The sequence below is a fragment of the Paecilomyces variotii genome (assembly GCF_004022145.1).
Source record: "Paecilomyces variotii strain CBS 101075 chromosome Unknown C8Q69scaffold_4, whole genome shotgun sequence".
NCBI lineage: Eukaryota > Fungi > Ascomycota > Eurotiomycetes > Eurotiales > Thermoascaceae > Paecilomyces > Paecilomyces variotii.
In genome coordinates this window covers 1,103,139-1,117,334 of record NW_021167143.1, presented here as the reverse complement: position 1 = coordinate 1,117,334, position 14,196 = coordinate 1,103,139, and the positions used below count along the sequence as shown (strand labels likewise).

Below are 14,196 nucleotides of genomic sequence, written 5' to 3'. Positions count from 1 at the left end.
ATAAAATGCCGCATGATAACACCGTTTACGGTGCAGACCAAATATAAATATCAGCTAGGCGGGCCCCGCATATAGACAGCTAAAAGACTTTAGCTAAATTTCGATTGGGCCGAGCTAATAGTAACATAACACCCAAAGGGCAACATCGAGGGCTAAGCTGGATGAAAATGATTCATGCCGGTATATAACTTTTGTCCATAAGTACTGGTAATTGCTAACCTCGCCCAAATCCACAAATTATTAATGCGGGAAGCTCCATATATCGATACTATTCCTTCAGTAAGAACATGCGCCGGACCAAAGAGCTTAGCTTGAGTTATAGGGATGATCTGCGTGACTACCGTGGCTAGCGTTAGGAAGATAATCTATTATTATTTCTTCGATCAGTCGTCTAGTTCTTAAGTATCCATTAGATTAGTCTTTTATGCTATCCTGCTCAATATACGGAATATTTTGAATATCTCCTTTCTAGACTTCAAAATATACCCTGAATACATTGCACTACGTCTTAGAAACCTTAGTCCAATAAAAGATACACATAAATTGGACTTCAAGTTGCTCTCTGATAAGCCGTGGGCGCATACTAGCATAAAGATAAGGCAAGTCTTCCAATTAGCTGCTCTATATTGCATGTCAGGATTCTTAGGAGAACCCGTATACTGCCCATTAAACTGGTGGATGACTATTCAATATTAGCCAATAGTTATACCAAATGGAAGAGAAGTGTATTGAATTAGAGGGACATTAGCCTACTTCAACGCTGACGTTCAACGAAAATAGTCATGCGGGGTTAAGAATCTAGAGACTATCATCGACTTCATTTCTTCGTCAATCCACGGTTGGTGAGTACGATAAACTTCTATAGTCATAATTAGGACGTTCAAGACTCCAATATAAGAATCATAGCTGATTCTAATAAGTATTATAGTTAGATAAATCATAAATCTTCTCACTTCTAGTGATGGTATTACGGCGGTCGGTATCTCTCGAAATCCAATCCTGTGAGGGTAGGTTTATTAATGAATTCTCCTTTTCTACTGGGATGACTACTGCTAAATCTCGATTCCGCACAGTGAATACTTTCTTGTATCTCTTAATTCTGTAAGATAACGTCTGACTGGAGTCACTCGACTCCAGGACGGGTAATCCGTTGGCAGTCATATTGACAGCTAGATCAAACCAAGTTTCGTCGCAGCAAATGTTTAAAAAGAGAGATTGTGTTATTGGAGGAAGTTGAAGTGAACGAGCGATATCTTCGCATCAGAATGATTGGGACACCCAGGCTAGTGGTCGAACAATATCTTCCACCCATCTGGGCGATGGTGTTCGAGCATTCAACACGGAAGAAGAAAGGAAAAGAGAATCAGAGGATCGTCCGAAAACTAGATGTCCGTAACGATGTCAGTGCCATAAGGAAACAGATGAAAAACGAGTGAACAACGGCATCTTATCTGGGAACCAGAAAATAATAATAGTCCCCTAGTCGAATAAGACAAGCACGGCAATAACTATCTTCCGACGTGCATCGACACTTGGACAGGAGAGCATTAAGTGCCTTGCGGTGGATCAATCGAAGTCTGCTTCTTCATCCTGTCCTTTATAGGAGTTGCATGGAGAATACAATCCGCAAGAGACCAAAAATACCCGACTGCGCGCACCGGTCCAAGCCGACGGTTAATTTTGACGCCAACGAACTGACCCTCGGACTTTTCCCGATCGCCCCCAGTTTCTCTCCACGATCCGATCCCCAGGCTTAAGTATCCCCGCGAGTCTTTCCCCCGCTTCAAGGGATGCGATGCACAGTCCCTAACCACTAACCAGCAAAGGGTATGACCTCGACGTAATTGTCTACCTCCAGGACAACCACGGTGTAACCGACAGGCTCACTTGCGCCTTGTTGAGTCTCTGTGAATCCCATCCCATGTGGGATCCCGAAAGGATATGCCGAGAGCCAACGATATACGTACTATGTACAGAGATTTCGAGATAGAATCTCGTGTGTTGCACGAGGCTAGTTCATGAAGTTAGACCATGAAGTCACACCACTCTGAGTCAGGGTTTGGAGATCATGGCCACAAAGAGCAAATGCTACTCGAATCAGAGGGCTTTCTCTCGCTGGGAGCGGGTTATCTTCTGCCTGGAGATAGATCGGATTACCGAATTGATGCTCTCAGAGCCCGATCTCGAGCGCTTCCAGGTTCCCTTTGCAGTACAGACCCCGCTAATAGCAATCAAGCGCCTTCTCCAGTTTGTCCCACGGGGAGGAGTAATTGTCCAGTAGTGTGGACTGGACAGGCCGATCTGCGAATATTCCCGAATACTCAAGGCAAAATTGTATGGGATCGACATCATATTATCCTGCTCAGGTCTAGACGCTGAAGCACGGATGATAAACTTGCACGCGGGGTGCGTCCCAGATGGTCCAGAGTCTCTTACATTCTTTGCAGCTTTAAATAGTTGGAGCGCCACCACAATGTCCGTAGTGATCAGAATGGTCTCGAAACAATTAAGACCCCTCTATGGTACAGCCGCCAACAGCCTTGGAGCTGTATCCACTCTATTGAGCCCATCTGTCATGGTCTGGGCCTGAGAGGCACCAATTTCTTCATAAGGTGATGCTCTTACCGTTGGAGTTCCTTTTCTTCTTCCTGCACATTTTCTGTGAACTAGAACAGCCTTCCAGGACAGACAGATATTCGCAATGAGTGATAAAATACCCCCGTGGAATATTGTCCACAAGCTTGAGAAGCGTAGCCTTCTCGTAGCTATTAACTGTGTGGCGGCGTTGTCCATTCTTTTCTTCGGTTATGACCAGGTATAGCAGAATTACCACAATGAAGCCTCGATGGGCCGTTGACAGATTGCGTGATAGGGTATGATGGGTGGTGTCAATAATGCGAAAGACTACATCGACCTTATGGGTTTCGGCTATACTACGACCGTAGACGGAACCCCTAACACACCAGTGGTTACAAACAGTCTCCTCCAAGGCGGAATTGTCTCTGTTTATTATCTGGGCACTCTTTGCGGAGCACTGTTTGGTGGCTGGCTTGGAGACCGCATAGGTCGAGTCAAGTCGATCGCTGCCGGAGCGCTGTGGGCAGTATTTGGTGCAGCTTTGCAATGTTCTGCTCAAAATCACAATTGGATGATTTGCGGTAAGACTCAAGCTTCTGAAAAGTTCTTTACTGCAAAGGCTGATAAATATAGCGCGCTTCATCAACGGTATCGGAACGGGTATTTTGAATGCCATTGTGCCTGTATGGGCCACAGAAACTGTTAGTCGTCGTCTTCGTGTCTCCGATCTCCGTTAACCATGTCAATAGGCCGAACACACATCTCGAGGGCAATTCATCGCCATTGAGTTTACGCTCAATATCTTTGGCGTTGTCATTGCCTACTGGTTGGAGTAGTACGTATTATCATAGATACTTCATTCTGTGACCATTCTGACTGTATACTACAGTGGCTTGTCTTTTATTGATGCAGGAGCATCTGCGATTCGCTGGCGATTTCCTATTGCCTTCCAGATTATCCCTTTGCTATTTCTCTTCGCCATTGTGTGGTTCTTCCCAGAGTCTCCTCGTTGGCTTGTCAAAGTCGGTCGAGATGAGGAAGCCCGTTATATTCTTGGCCGTCTCCGTGGTAGTCAGGGTGAAGATCTGATCAGGGTGAATGCCGAGTTCCGAGACATCCAGAATATCGCGGAACTTGAGAAGACAATTGCTCACGGCAATTCATATCTGGCGATGCTATTCGGCTACAAGTCTGGAAAACTCCACATCGGTCGTCGTGTCCAGCTGGTTATTTGGCTGCAGATCATTCAAGAATGGGTTGGTATTGCAGGTGTTACTATATGTATGTTCCATTCTTCCCTGTCAGATCCAGAGTTGTGGGATGACTGACCGAATTTCAAGATGCGCCTACAATCTTCCGGATCGCTGGTTTCAATGCAGATAAGAGCCAATGGATCAGTGGCTTGAACAACATCTTTTACATGGTACGTCATCTGAGTAACACAAATGAATCTGTCTGACACCTGGTCAGTTTGCCACCCTCATTTGTGTCTTCACATTGGACCGCATTGGCCGTCGCTGGACCCTGTACTGGGGTGCGGTTGTACAAGGCATTGCCATGTTCCTTGCGGGTGGGTTCTCTCGGCTGGGCATAGATGCTACCGCGGCCGGTCATGCAACCAAGGCATCCCAGTACGGTGCGGCAGCAGCCTCCATGGTCTTCATCTTCACTTCTGTCTTCGGTGCGACTTGGTTGACTGTTCCTTGGTTGTATCCTGCTGAGATCTTCCCCCTGGCTGTCCGAGCGCGAGGTAACGCCTGGGGTGTGGTAGGCTGGAGTATTGGAAATGGCTGGTTGGTAAGTTCCGACCCTTATCCATCCTATGGTTGACAAATCTGATATGCTGTGCTCCCAGACCCTTCTCTGCCCTGTCATGTTCAGCGCCATTGGAGAGAAGACCCTCTACATCTTTGCTATCAGCAATGTCATCAGTATTCCGATGGTCTGGGCTCTTTATCCGGAGAGTAACCAACGCACTCTGGAGGATATGGACCTGCTATTTGCAGCAGACACTCCCTGGAATTGGGATGCAGAACGTACTTTTGCTCGACTCAAGGCCGAAAACCCGGACTTGGTCCAGGGCACCAGTCGTAACCACAGTGTCGTTGACCCAGAGACGGGAAAGCCATTGCGGTCTAATGCGCCTGCGCTGACTCTGGACTTGGATAGAAAAGTAACTTCAACCGACGATAAAGTTGCTGTTGACCATGTGAACTCCGCATAGGATCATCATCCATTCTACCTTATTGTGGAAGTGGTTGGATATCGCGTCTATTCGATGTGCGTTGTAATACCATGATGAGAAACTACGTGTACTGGAATGAGTGACGAGATAACACGAAATAACCGGTGATGTTCGATGAATGGTGCAATCCATGAATATAGATTGCCATAACTATAATGTGGTTTTATGCACTTGCGACAAGCTTGTAACCGTCTTCGGAGCGTAAGGCTCTAGGTACACAAACATTGGAGATACTCGAGGACTTATCCAATCTATTTCACTAATGAAACGCTGTACGTTTATTTTATTTATCTGCTCTTGAAAATACTGGAAACGCGTTAGAATTGAGGTGGACATTGTAAAGCCATGTGCAGAGAACACCTCAGGTGATTGTGATTGGCCAGTTTCATCGCACTGTCTATTCCACAATCCTCATTGGTCATTTCCGGAGCAGCATGATTAATGCGAGACGGATTTGATTTCGGCAAACACTTCTTATATCAGTTCTCCCCTCTACCTTTCAAGTATCTGTTTATTATGCCAGTGAGTTAAGAGACCTGACCGGTGGACTATCGGGGATATTTCGTCCCTGTGGTACATATTCTTCGAGACTCCTATCGTCGACTCGACGCGTCTGGACGCGTTAAGTGGTTTCTCAACAAAACATCTATTCACTACAAGCAGATCGGAAATCTACTCATTCAGGATTGTTTTCAGCTCGATACTAGGCTGGGTACATCAACTATCCGCCTCTCCATCTCGGAGCCTTCCCACATCAGACTTACGTCCATAAGGATTCCCAACACAATGGAGAAAGACCATACATCATCTACCGACACCGCCTTATCAACGGCAAATGTCAACACTGCAAAGAATCAAACCAAGAAACTCAAATCAGAAACTGCCGTTCTACATAAACACAGCATTTCCTCAAAAATCATCAAACGGTCTTCTCCATCTCAGCCGTTCAAAACCCATAAGAACCAGAAACACCAATCCACATCACCCATTGCCCTTACCACCACTCTTCTGCTCTCTCCACCTACACTCTCCTCAATAACCAAATCCCTCCACCGCATCTCTTCCCACCCCACTCTGACCCCTTACCGCCGTCTCGTCTACCGTACCCTTCTCTCCGTCCCTCCAGGCCGCTGGACCACATACGCCGCGTTATCCACACATCTCAACTCCAGCGCACGTGCTATCGGGAATGCCATGCGAACGAATCCATTCGCACCGGATGTGCCGTGCCACCGGGTCCTGGCGACGGATCGGACGATTGGAGGGTACAAGGGAGCGTGGGGAAATGGGGGGAGTTATGCTGTGGAGAAGACGAAGTTGTTGAAAGGGGAAGGAGTCATTTTTGATGATAAGGGAAGAGCGATGGGGCAGTGTTTTGAGGATTTTAAGGATTTGGGAAAGGTTGATTTGGGTCTGAAAGAGTAGATGGGAGCTTCGGGATGGGATGGTGGGTTTGGAGCAGGATGATAATTTCTGGGTCTCTGAGTTTCGTTTTGACAGGTGTTTGTTCTATGCGCGCAATCTGCTGTACACCAGAACTTAGGATGCATTTGCTGATTACTTTTTGATGTCTGAGGTTCATACCCTGCGAGCAATACTAGAGATGTAAGATTCGCAAGAGCTACCAGCAGGTCGAGTATGGACAAAATATCCGCAACCGCTTGCAAGAGTGTTGATACTGAGACACGGGGTATAAGAAGCAAGACTTTTCTTAAGGTCGACGTTTAGATAAGACTAGCCCCTACGGTTCTTATAACCGGGTATGGTAACTATAAGACCATCAAGATCTTTTAGCATTTTCATGCTTGTTTTGGTGTCGTTTGGGATTTACGGAGTTTCGAAGGCTCCAGTAGTAGGTAGTCTCAGCCTTCGGCCAGGGGTTGGATAGCTTATCCAGGTTTCCGACATAGGGCTTGATATAGGAGCCTGGAATGTGTCCTTTGTATCTGTGTGCTGTACATTTTTGGGGCATCCCAGATATTAACTAGATCTACTCGACGGTATATTGACCGCTGTTGCTGTCACCCATATTCCCCTTTTCGCCCAAGTTACACATAGATACGCCTCTTTGCGAGGTTCGAAGACTTGCGCAAAAGAGCACGAACGCTCTACTCAGAATCTCGGACCTCAGCCAGAAACCGAAATACTCGTGTCTAAACCAAAAGGATCATAACATAGGCGGAGTAGCAGGTAATTAAGAACAAAAGATTAAGATCTTCACCCAACCTTCACATCTATCATCCAGAAATGTCACATTACTGGTGAATGGCCCTCTTAGCCACAGAACTCGGCGTACATTGTTATGACCGCAGGATGCCGCTTGGGTTTTATAGACTGAATACTTTATCTCATCGGCGTGTCAAGGATTCGAGCGGAGCCACCGGTTATGATCGGAGTAGATCGAGTTTGGTTTAAATTGATGCTGTATATCTACATCTCCCTCTCTATATATATACACATGTTGCCACGCCCGTAAGCTACTGCTATCTCAATACATCATCTTAATAAAGCAGACCGCTCTGGGAAGTCCGGAAGAGGATTTTAACCATCGGTATCACCGTATATAGCACCGTATACCGGGTGTGTGTCTGTATAGTTCCTAAAAGGAAGGTGTGAGATAAATGCCTGAGTGCCCAGGAATTTGAATGCCCAGTTAAGACGATCCAGGCGACAAAAACACATCCACAAGCATGTTAGCTCAGGGGGAGAGCGCGTAAGGAATCACGTGACCCAATATAAAATGATCAAATTCACTAACATTACTATAGCGGGCTCATAACCCGGAGGTCCCTGGATCGAAACCAGGACATGCTATCCAATTCTTTTTTTCACTCTCCCTTTTTTTATTCCTGAACAAGGAAGGCGGTGAATCACTTAATACCTTAAAGAAAAAGAATCAATAAAAGATATATACTAGTTAGCCACTAATAGTATATTAATTTATTTATATTTTGTTAGAGAAGGTTAGGATTTATAAGAAGGGTTGCTCTAAACAGGAAAAAAAAAGAATTGGATAGCATGTCCTGGTTTCGATCCAGGGACCTCCGGGTTATGAGCCCGCTATAGTAATGTTAGTGGATCAGTTCAATGTATGTATTTGAGTCATGTGATTCCTTACGCGCTCTCCCCCTGAGCTAACATGCTCTGATTGGTGAGTGTCTAGACCCAGCTAAGTTTTAAGAAGGGCATCCATATTATGGCCACATTTTCTCGAGCAGGGGGATTGTTGCACTACGTGATCAGCTATTAGGAGGCAATCCAACAATAATCTTTTAGCTGATGCTCTCAAAAATATTGAAGCCATCAAACCTTAGGGTGTTATAGGAGACAGTGTACTGTTTATGCTCAGCCAGTGGAATCATCCAGTGATTTCAGTCGTGCAGCTAGAATCAGCTCCGAAGCAGACACTTTTGGTCGGCAACTTCTGACGAGGCCTTCTGCAGTCAATGGAGGTAATAAGTTCGAAGCCATGTTCGACAAACGTGTTGCAAGGCGCCGGAATAAGGTTGTCACGGAGTATCTTATCTGGTGGAAAGGTTATTTACGCCCCTGAGGAGGATATAAGCTTCACAGGGCCAGCTTGACCCCTCGGAACATGACAGATAACTTGGAGGTTAAAAAAGAAAAAGAAAGAAAAGAAATCAAAAAATACAGGATGATAGCATTCCCTGGTTCCGATCAGAGACTTATTCTAAGGCCGTTAAGGTATGTTTGAATGATTGTTAAGCCCTACGCGACGCGGCAGCCCGGCGACCTATCTGCTCGCAGCTTTAGGATTTCATTCGGGACATAAGGAGTAATGAGCTATTTCGGTGAGAGAAGGCATAGAAATATCAATATTTCTATATAGTATGTTTACATTCTGTCAACGCCGTTCTGGCACTGGCTGGGGGCCAGCAGTATCCTCTCCCATATAGACACAGCGAGCCAACCACTCCAAACCATCGGCGTGTGTTTTCTCATCAATCGGGAACATTCTCCCGACCGTGTAGGCCGGGTACATGAGCCCATGCTTCAGTTTATAGTGAGTTCTCAACTTAGTTGTCTCACTGAATTTAGTCTAGAACAATATTAGCTTGTGAGAAAGAAATATTCTAAGAAAGAAATCATAATACTTACCGGGTGAACACACGCCGGAAATCGACAGAAGACCTCTCCTCGATAAACAATGGGCTTGTCAATATCAACCCGTGGAAATCTCGAGTCGTTAGCTTGCAACTCGTGGTACGCCGGATAGGCGTTGTCCGAGCTGGGATTACCCCGGCTCGCGGCTGTCTCTACACGCTTCTGGAAACGTTCAGAGATGCCTCTTGGTGCCCGGCGCTTCTTTTCTGGAGCCACATAGTCTGGATGTTCGGGGCAGATAGCCGCTTGTTCATGCCGATCTCGGTGGTCCTTTCTGCCAAATATCATCCCGCAATACTTGCAAGAGACCTTGTTACCGTGCGATCTATTAAGATGCACATTGAGGGTTTGTATGGTCGGCATTTCCTTGCCACATTGAGCGCACTTATAGCGTTGCAGGGATCCAGGGTTCGGCGGAGTGTTTCTTTGGTGCGATTCACTAAGGAGGCTCTGCATATCCGAGGAGAGCCTAATAATATAAATTAGATGGCCAGCTTTTCAGGGGAATTTATAGTTCATACAGCAACTTTGCAGCGCCAATAGCTCGCACTTTAGAGATAAATTGAGCCGTGGAATCCGGAAGCAGATGTCCATTTGTTTCAATATCAATCTCTCCGGTGAACACCTTCGCTGCAATAGCAGCGTCGGCCTCTTTGAAAACACGGGGCGAATCGACATAGATCCGGAGTTTCACAGCGATCTATGTATATCGACATCAATGAAAATGAAAAATGGGAATGTGTACATACCTTCTCTACAGGCCGGAAAAGAGAGGCAAATGATAATTCATTTGTCGTAAGACCGTCCCAGCCATTTATGGCCAGAACTACATCTCGTCTTTCGTTCTCCGCTCGAGTTAAGAACGTTCTAATACGGGTTGCAATAAGCCCCGTAGGCGCAAACGGCCGATTCGAGCCATGCACGAATGTTAAATCGGGGGAATCGGCCTCGAAGGCTCCATAGACACGTTCATAGTCTCTACGGGTACCACAGAGACTATTTCTCAAGAACTCCATAGTGGTGTCATGTCTGCCAGCGGAGGACCTGGCAACAAACAGAACAAGCGGACGAACAATCAGAGCCTCAGGATGAGGCGTAGGAGGGAGGAGACCAGCAAAAGCAAGAGAGTCAGAGGGATGGACAGGGGGAATGGCAGGGGTCGAGACCGAGGCATAAGGAGGCAGCAAAGCGGAGGCAGGAGACCTCGGAAAAAGGGGGAAAGAAGAAGAAGAAGAAGAAGAAGAAGAAGAAGAAGAAGTAGAAAAAAAGGAAGAGGAAGAAAAGGAAGAAGAAGAGGTCGAAACGGGGGCAAAGTTGGAGACAGGACAAGCCAGAGCGGGAGAAGAAGACGTCGAAACGGGGGCGGAAACGGGGGCGGAGCTGGCCGCAGAGACAGGGACGCTGAAGAAAGCCATTGGGAAACTGATACTGACACTTACTCACTTTTGCTGGGCCTATCCTCCTCACCTCGATGGGCTCATGGCCTCCATTTATCTTCATCGTCCTGCTCCAGACTCTCTCTCCTCGACGATTAGCATGAGATAATAGAAATGCGGGCATCGTACGTTGGATATCAGGAACCACCTTGCGATATCCTTCAATTGGCCAGCAACCCATCCGTGGGGAAAGAAACCGCATAAACTGCCTCATGAGTGTGGCTGCTGATACCTCAGTAAGGCATTCATGGGAGCAAAGAGAGTGGTTGAGTAGTATCCTTCCGCGAGAACAATAATCCACTACAGAGGATCCAAACCATTCTATAGGTGTGCCCGGTCAACCCCGTAGGTGGAGGTCCCATAATATGAGTCGACGAGAAGATGCAATCTATATACGTGTGGATGGGTGGGCCATCAGATCAGCTGCCCGTTCCTGGATCCTACACGGGGAATTCCCCGACTCTCCGCGACTGGTAGGGTCATTGGATAACAAAAACCAGAGACATGTCTTAGAGGCTGATTCTCTTCAGACTCCAAGACTTTATGCTACTTTTAAACCCGAGAGAAATATCTGTGATATTGCTCTAGAGATTCTTCAGTGGACGTCTATGTCAGAAATTCTCCGAGTAATGTGGACAAGGAACTCGGGGATGAGGCTTTCCGGGTCTCCTCCATCTGTCATGCAACTCTAGGTTGTCATTTATTTGCTAAGCCTTCATTTCACATGTGAATTCGTGAAGTGTGCTCAGGAACTGGAAGCAAGAATTGCATGTGAGGAACCTAGATATAATCTTCAGGCCAAAAAGTGGGTCTATATGTCCTTTTTGTTGGACAAGCTGCCCGATGTGAACAGTTTACCGCTTGTTCAGGTGGATTACGCAGCAATATTGTTCTTCATTCGTCTTCTAGCATAAAACTAGTGATAGATTCCAATTAATTAGGATAGCGGGCAATTCAGAGATTTTACTTCCAAATGCCAGTATAGATCCTAATATTATCTCCGTGCCCTAGGATTCGGCAAAATGTCATCAAACTCGTCACGCTTTTTGGTCTCTTCGAAGGTGTACCTATGTGCTCTTTTCATTTTACTTTCCCCTGCCAGCTGATGTCGACAGACGAATATGGCCCTTCGATTCTTCGTAAATAACCCAGGGCATTTCTAAGAGTCAATGACACCATCGTGGCCAGGATTCTATCTGGAATGATCGACCCTGATGAAGATTCTGCTGGACTTTACCTCTATCTTTTTACAAAAGATGGGTGTAATCCGCATCATAAAATCTAGATATGTTTTCAATCAACTTTAAACTCAAGGAAACAACTAGCCTCTTGTAGGGTTTGAATGGATCTTCTTGCACTACAACAAGAAAGTCACATCCGCAATCCCCTATAAACAAAGACATAATAAGAGAGCTGGGGAAGCACAGAAGGTAGTTAACTAACTAACTAGTTATGTCTTAGCTTAAATAATAATTCCCTAACTTAAGAAAATATAGCTATGATAACTAAAAATCCTTCTTAAAATCCACCTGCCACTATATATTCAATAATCAGAGCATGTTAGCTCAGGGGGAGAGCGCGTAAGAAATCACGTGACCCAATATATATTGATCAAATTCACTAACATTACAATAGCGGGCTCATAACCCGGAGGTCCCTGGATCGAAACCAGGACATGCTAATTGTTTTTTTCATTTTTTTTTCTTTCCTCCCCTCATCATATCCTGTGAACCTACACCTATGGGTACAGAGTCTCCTTTGAAGACCCATACTACTACTACTACTATTATTATTATTGATGTGGTTGCGCTACTAAAAGAATTGATTCTCCTTGTGTGGCAATAGCAATCTCGGCCACCCGAGCTACAATACACTGAATATGGTGAACGACCACCACTGAATGCTGGGACAGAGGGACACTATAGCCAAAGATCAATACCATTGCTCACGAGCTATACAACGTTTGCCATTACCTATCATAAGAAGTATCTCGAAAGCAGTCCATTTGTGCCTGTGTCGAAGGCGGTGTGCAGCTTACTGTATCAGACATTTGATCTCTCTGATTCTTACATTAACTCAAAGATGCTCGTACAACTACAGGATACCCCATGCCTCCTATAGGAGTATGAACCCCGAGTAATGGCCTAGAAATATTCAAATCTGGACGCTGACAATCTATACAGACCCCCTCTCCGTTTCGCCTACCGTCGCAACGTCCCCGCTCCGCTTCCGCGCGAGGAGCAGGGCTGGCATTCCGCTCTCCGGCCTCCTCCAGTGCGGGACGACAGTTTGCATCGACTCCTAGATTTGTTCTTCCAGGGAGTACTCCTAGTCGATTCAGTAGAGATGAAATCTACAGTAGTGATGAGGAAGAACCTTCATCCCCCGTGGCTCGTCCGCGACGCGAACTAGGATCCAATACAGCGCCATCATCCTCTCGGCAAAAAGATGCTATAGAAGACTCAGAAGAGGAAGACGCGAATCCATCAAACTCTCCAGGTTCTGGCGCCCAGCATGACGTCCCTGACTCACATCCCCGTGACGGGGAAAGAGATCTAGTCGCGGAATTCGATGAGATATTCCCGCCTACTCCGAACCGGGTCAAGAGACGTCGTGTCTCTGCTGATCCGGAGGTATTCTCTTCCTATCGTCGACGCTCTCACCTGGACCCTATACACTCATCTCCTTCTGAGCCTCCTTCGCCTTCCGAAGCGCGGAATGGATCCCCTCGGCCAAGTGCGCTTCCTAGAGCGACAGCACCAATAGCTACGCCAGCACCTCGACTGAGTCTTTCTGCTACGACTGAAACATCAAGACCTGGCATTTCTATAGCCGCAAAGACTCCATTTCGAGCCCCCCCTCGTTCTCTATTTAGCGCGTCTCAGTCCGTATCGCGCCCTTCTCCGCAGATACGATTCGGGTCCAGCACGCCAGCACCTCAGTCTCCCCGGCAGAGAAAGAAACCAGCATTCGTACTGCCGCGCTCACCGTCCCCGTCATACCAAACTGACGATCATTCTATCCCAACACCCTTTTCGCCATCCTCACGCTCTTTGGGACGGGGAAGGCCGCGGTCTAATACTCCAAGCTATGTACCTGGTGGTATGGCTACTCAAGTGCGGAGCTGGATTCTGGAGACTGCAGCAACCGGGGAGCATAATAGAAGGACTATGTCGAACTCCGCACAGACACATGTTTCACCAGAACAGAAGAAATTCCTTCTAACAGCAGAGGTTATTAATGCTAGCCAAGGAACGCTGGCCTCGGGGCCCTTTACCCTTGTCAAGGGACATTCTGCAGAAATACAGCCACTGCAGCCTAGTCAATACTCCTCGTCGCAGGATAGGAATCTGCTCCTAGTTGGGCCACCGCAGTCGAAGTCTACAGGGTTCGGACCGTCTACGGCTTCGGAGCAGACGCCTAAACTCAGCAAGAATAACGTAGTCGGTGTTCACCATGGTCTTCTATGGGAAGTCGAGCTTGGATTTGAGGATACGGTGCGTGGTTTAGACAGTCGACCCGGCGAGGCGACGGCAGCACAGAATAAAGAGAAATGGCTGGTTGGCTTGGAATGGGAAATATTACGATAAATTATATGATACTGTGAACGATGATAATTCGCTGTAATATATTCTAGTTCCACGGTTGACTAGATGATCGTCGCTATAAAAAGAAATAGAGACACCCAAACGTGGAAAAGGCACAGACCTTGTATCATTACAGTCAGAATGCGAGGACCTGTGGAATTGGCGCCGAAAATGACGACCATGGAGGCCATATACGGCCTTATTATTTCCACTCGTACCTAAAAAA

The 14,196-nt window shown here is 46.6% G+C and overlaps 4 protein-coding genes and 3 non-coding genes across 7 annotated transcripts; 5 read left to right on the top strand and 2 right to left on the bottom strand.

Annotated features, from left to right (window-relative positions):
* Positions 1 to 2,701: 2,701 nt before the first annotated feature.
* Positions 2,702 to 5,255, top strand: C8Q69DRAFT_519631 (general substrate transporter; the record flags this gene model as incomplete). The annotated part of the gene is made up of 8 exons (XM_028633474.1): positions 2,702 to 2,815; positions 2,873 to 3,158; positions 3,211 to 3,278; positions 3,327 to 3,412; positions 3,467 to 3,858; positions 3,918 to 4,000; positions 4,048 to 4,374; positions 4,433 to 5,255. 8 exons carry the CDS (start codon positions 2,702 to 2,704, stop codon positions 4,799 to 4,801), a joined length of 1,725 nt encoding a protein of 574 aa, XP_028485886.1. The 3' UTR covers positions 4,802 to 5,255.
* Positions 5,190 to 6,607, top strand: C8Q69DRAFT_464518 (6-O-methylguanine DNA methyltransferase). The gene has a single exon (XM_028630430.1). The coding sequence runs from the start codon at positions 5,609 to 5,611 to the stop codon at positions 6,245 to 6,247; it is 639 nt and encodes a 212-aa protein (XP_028485885.1). The 5' UTR covers positions 5,190 to 5,608; the 3' UTR covers positions 6,248 to 6,607.
* Positions 6,608 to 7,509: 902 nt separating this feature from the next.
* On the top strand, positions 7,510 to 7,636 carry C8Q69DRAFT_t70. Its single transcript has one exon. It is a non-coding gene; the product is annotated as a tRNA-OTHER (tRNA).
* Positions 7,637 to 7,836: 200 nt separating this feature from the next.
* Positions 7,837 to 7,966, bottom strand: C8Q69DRAFT_t65. Its single transcript has one exon. It is a non-coding gene; the product is annotated as a tRNA-OTHER (tRNA).
* Positions 7,967 to 8,671: 705 nt separating this feature from the next.
* On the bottom strand, positions 8,672 to 10,035 carry C8Q69DRAFT_497937 (hypothetical protein). The gene is made up of 4 exons (XM_028632289.1): positions 9,697 to 10,035; positions 9,469 to 9,647; positions 8,942 to 9,416; positions 8,672 to 8,882 (listed from the first exon to the last, which is right to left on the bottom strand). The coding sequence occupies exons 1-4, from the start codon at positions 9,961 to 9,963 to the stop codon at positions 8,688 to 8,690; spliced, it is 1,116 nt and encodes a 371-aa protein (XP_028485884.1). The 5' UTR covers positions 9,964 to 10,035; the 3' UTR covers positions 8,672 to 8,687.
* Positions 10,036 to 11,937: 1,902 nt separating this feature from the next.
* C8Q69DRAFT_t71 lies at positions 11,938 to 12,064 on the top strand. The gene has a single exon. It is a non-coding gene; the product is annotated as a tRNA-OTHER (tRNA).
* C8Q69DRAFT_464515 (hypothetical protein) lies at positions 12,019 to 14,106 on the top strand. Its single transcript, XM_028630429.1, has 2 exons — positions 12,019 to 12,506; positions 12,567 to 14,106. The coding sequence occupies exons 1-2, from the start codon at positions 12,492 to 12,494 to the stop codon at positions 13,971 to 13,973; spliced, it is 1,422 nt and encodes a 473-aa protein (XP_028485883.1). The 5' UTR covers positions 12,019 to 12,491; the 3' UTR covers positions 13,974 to 14,106.
* Positions 14,107 to 14,196: the final 90 nt, after the last annotated feature.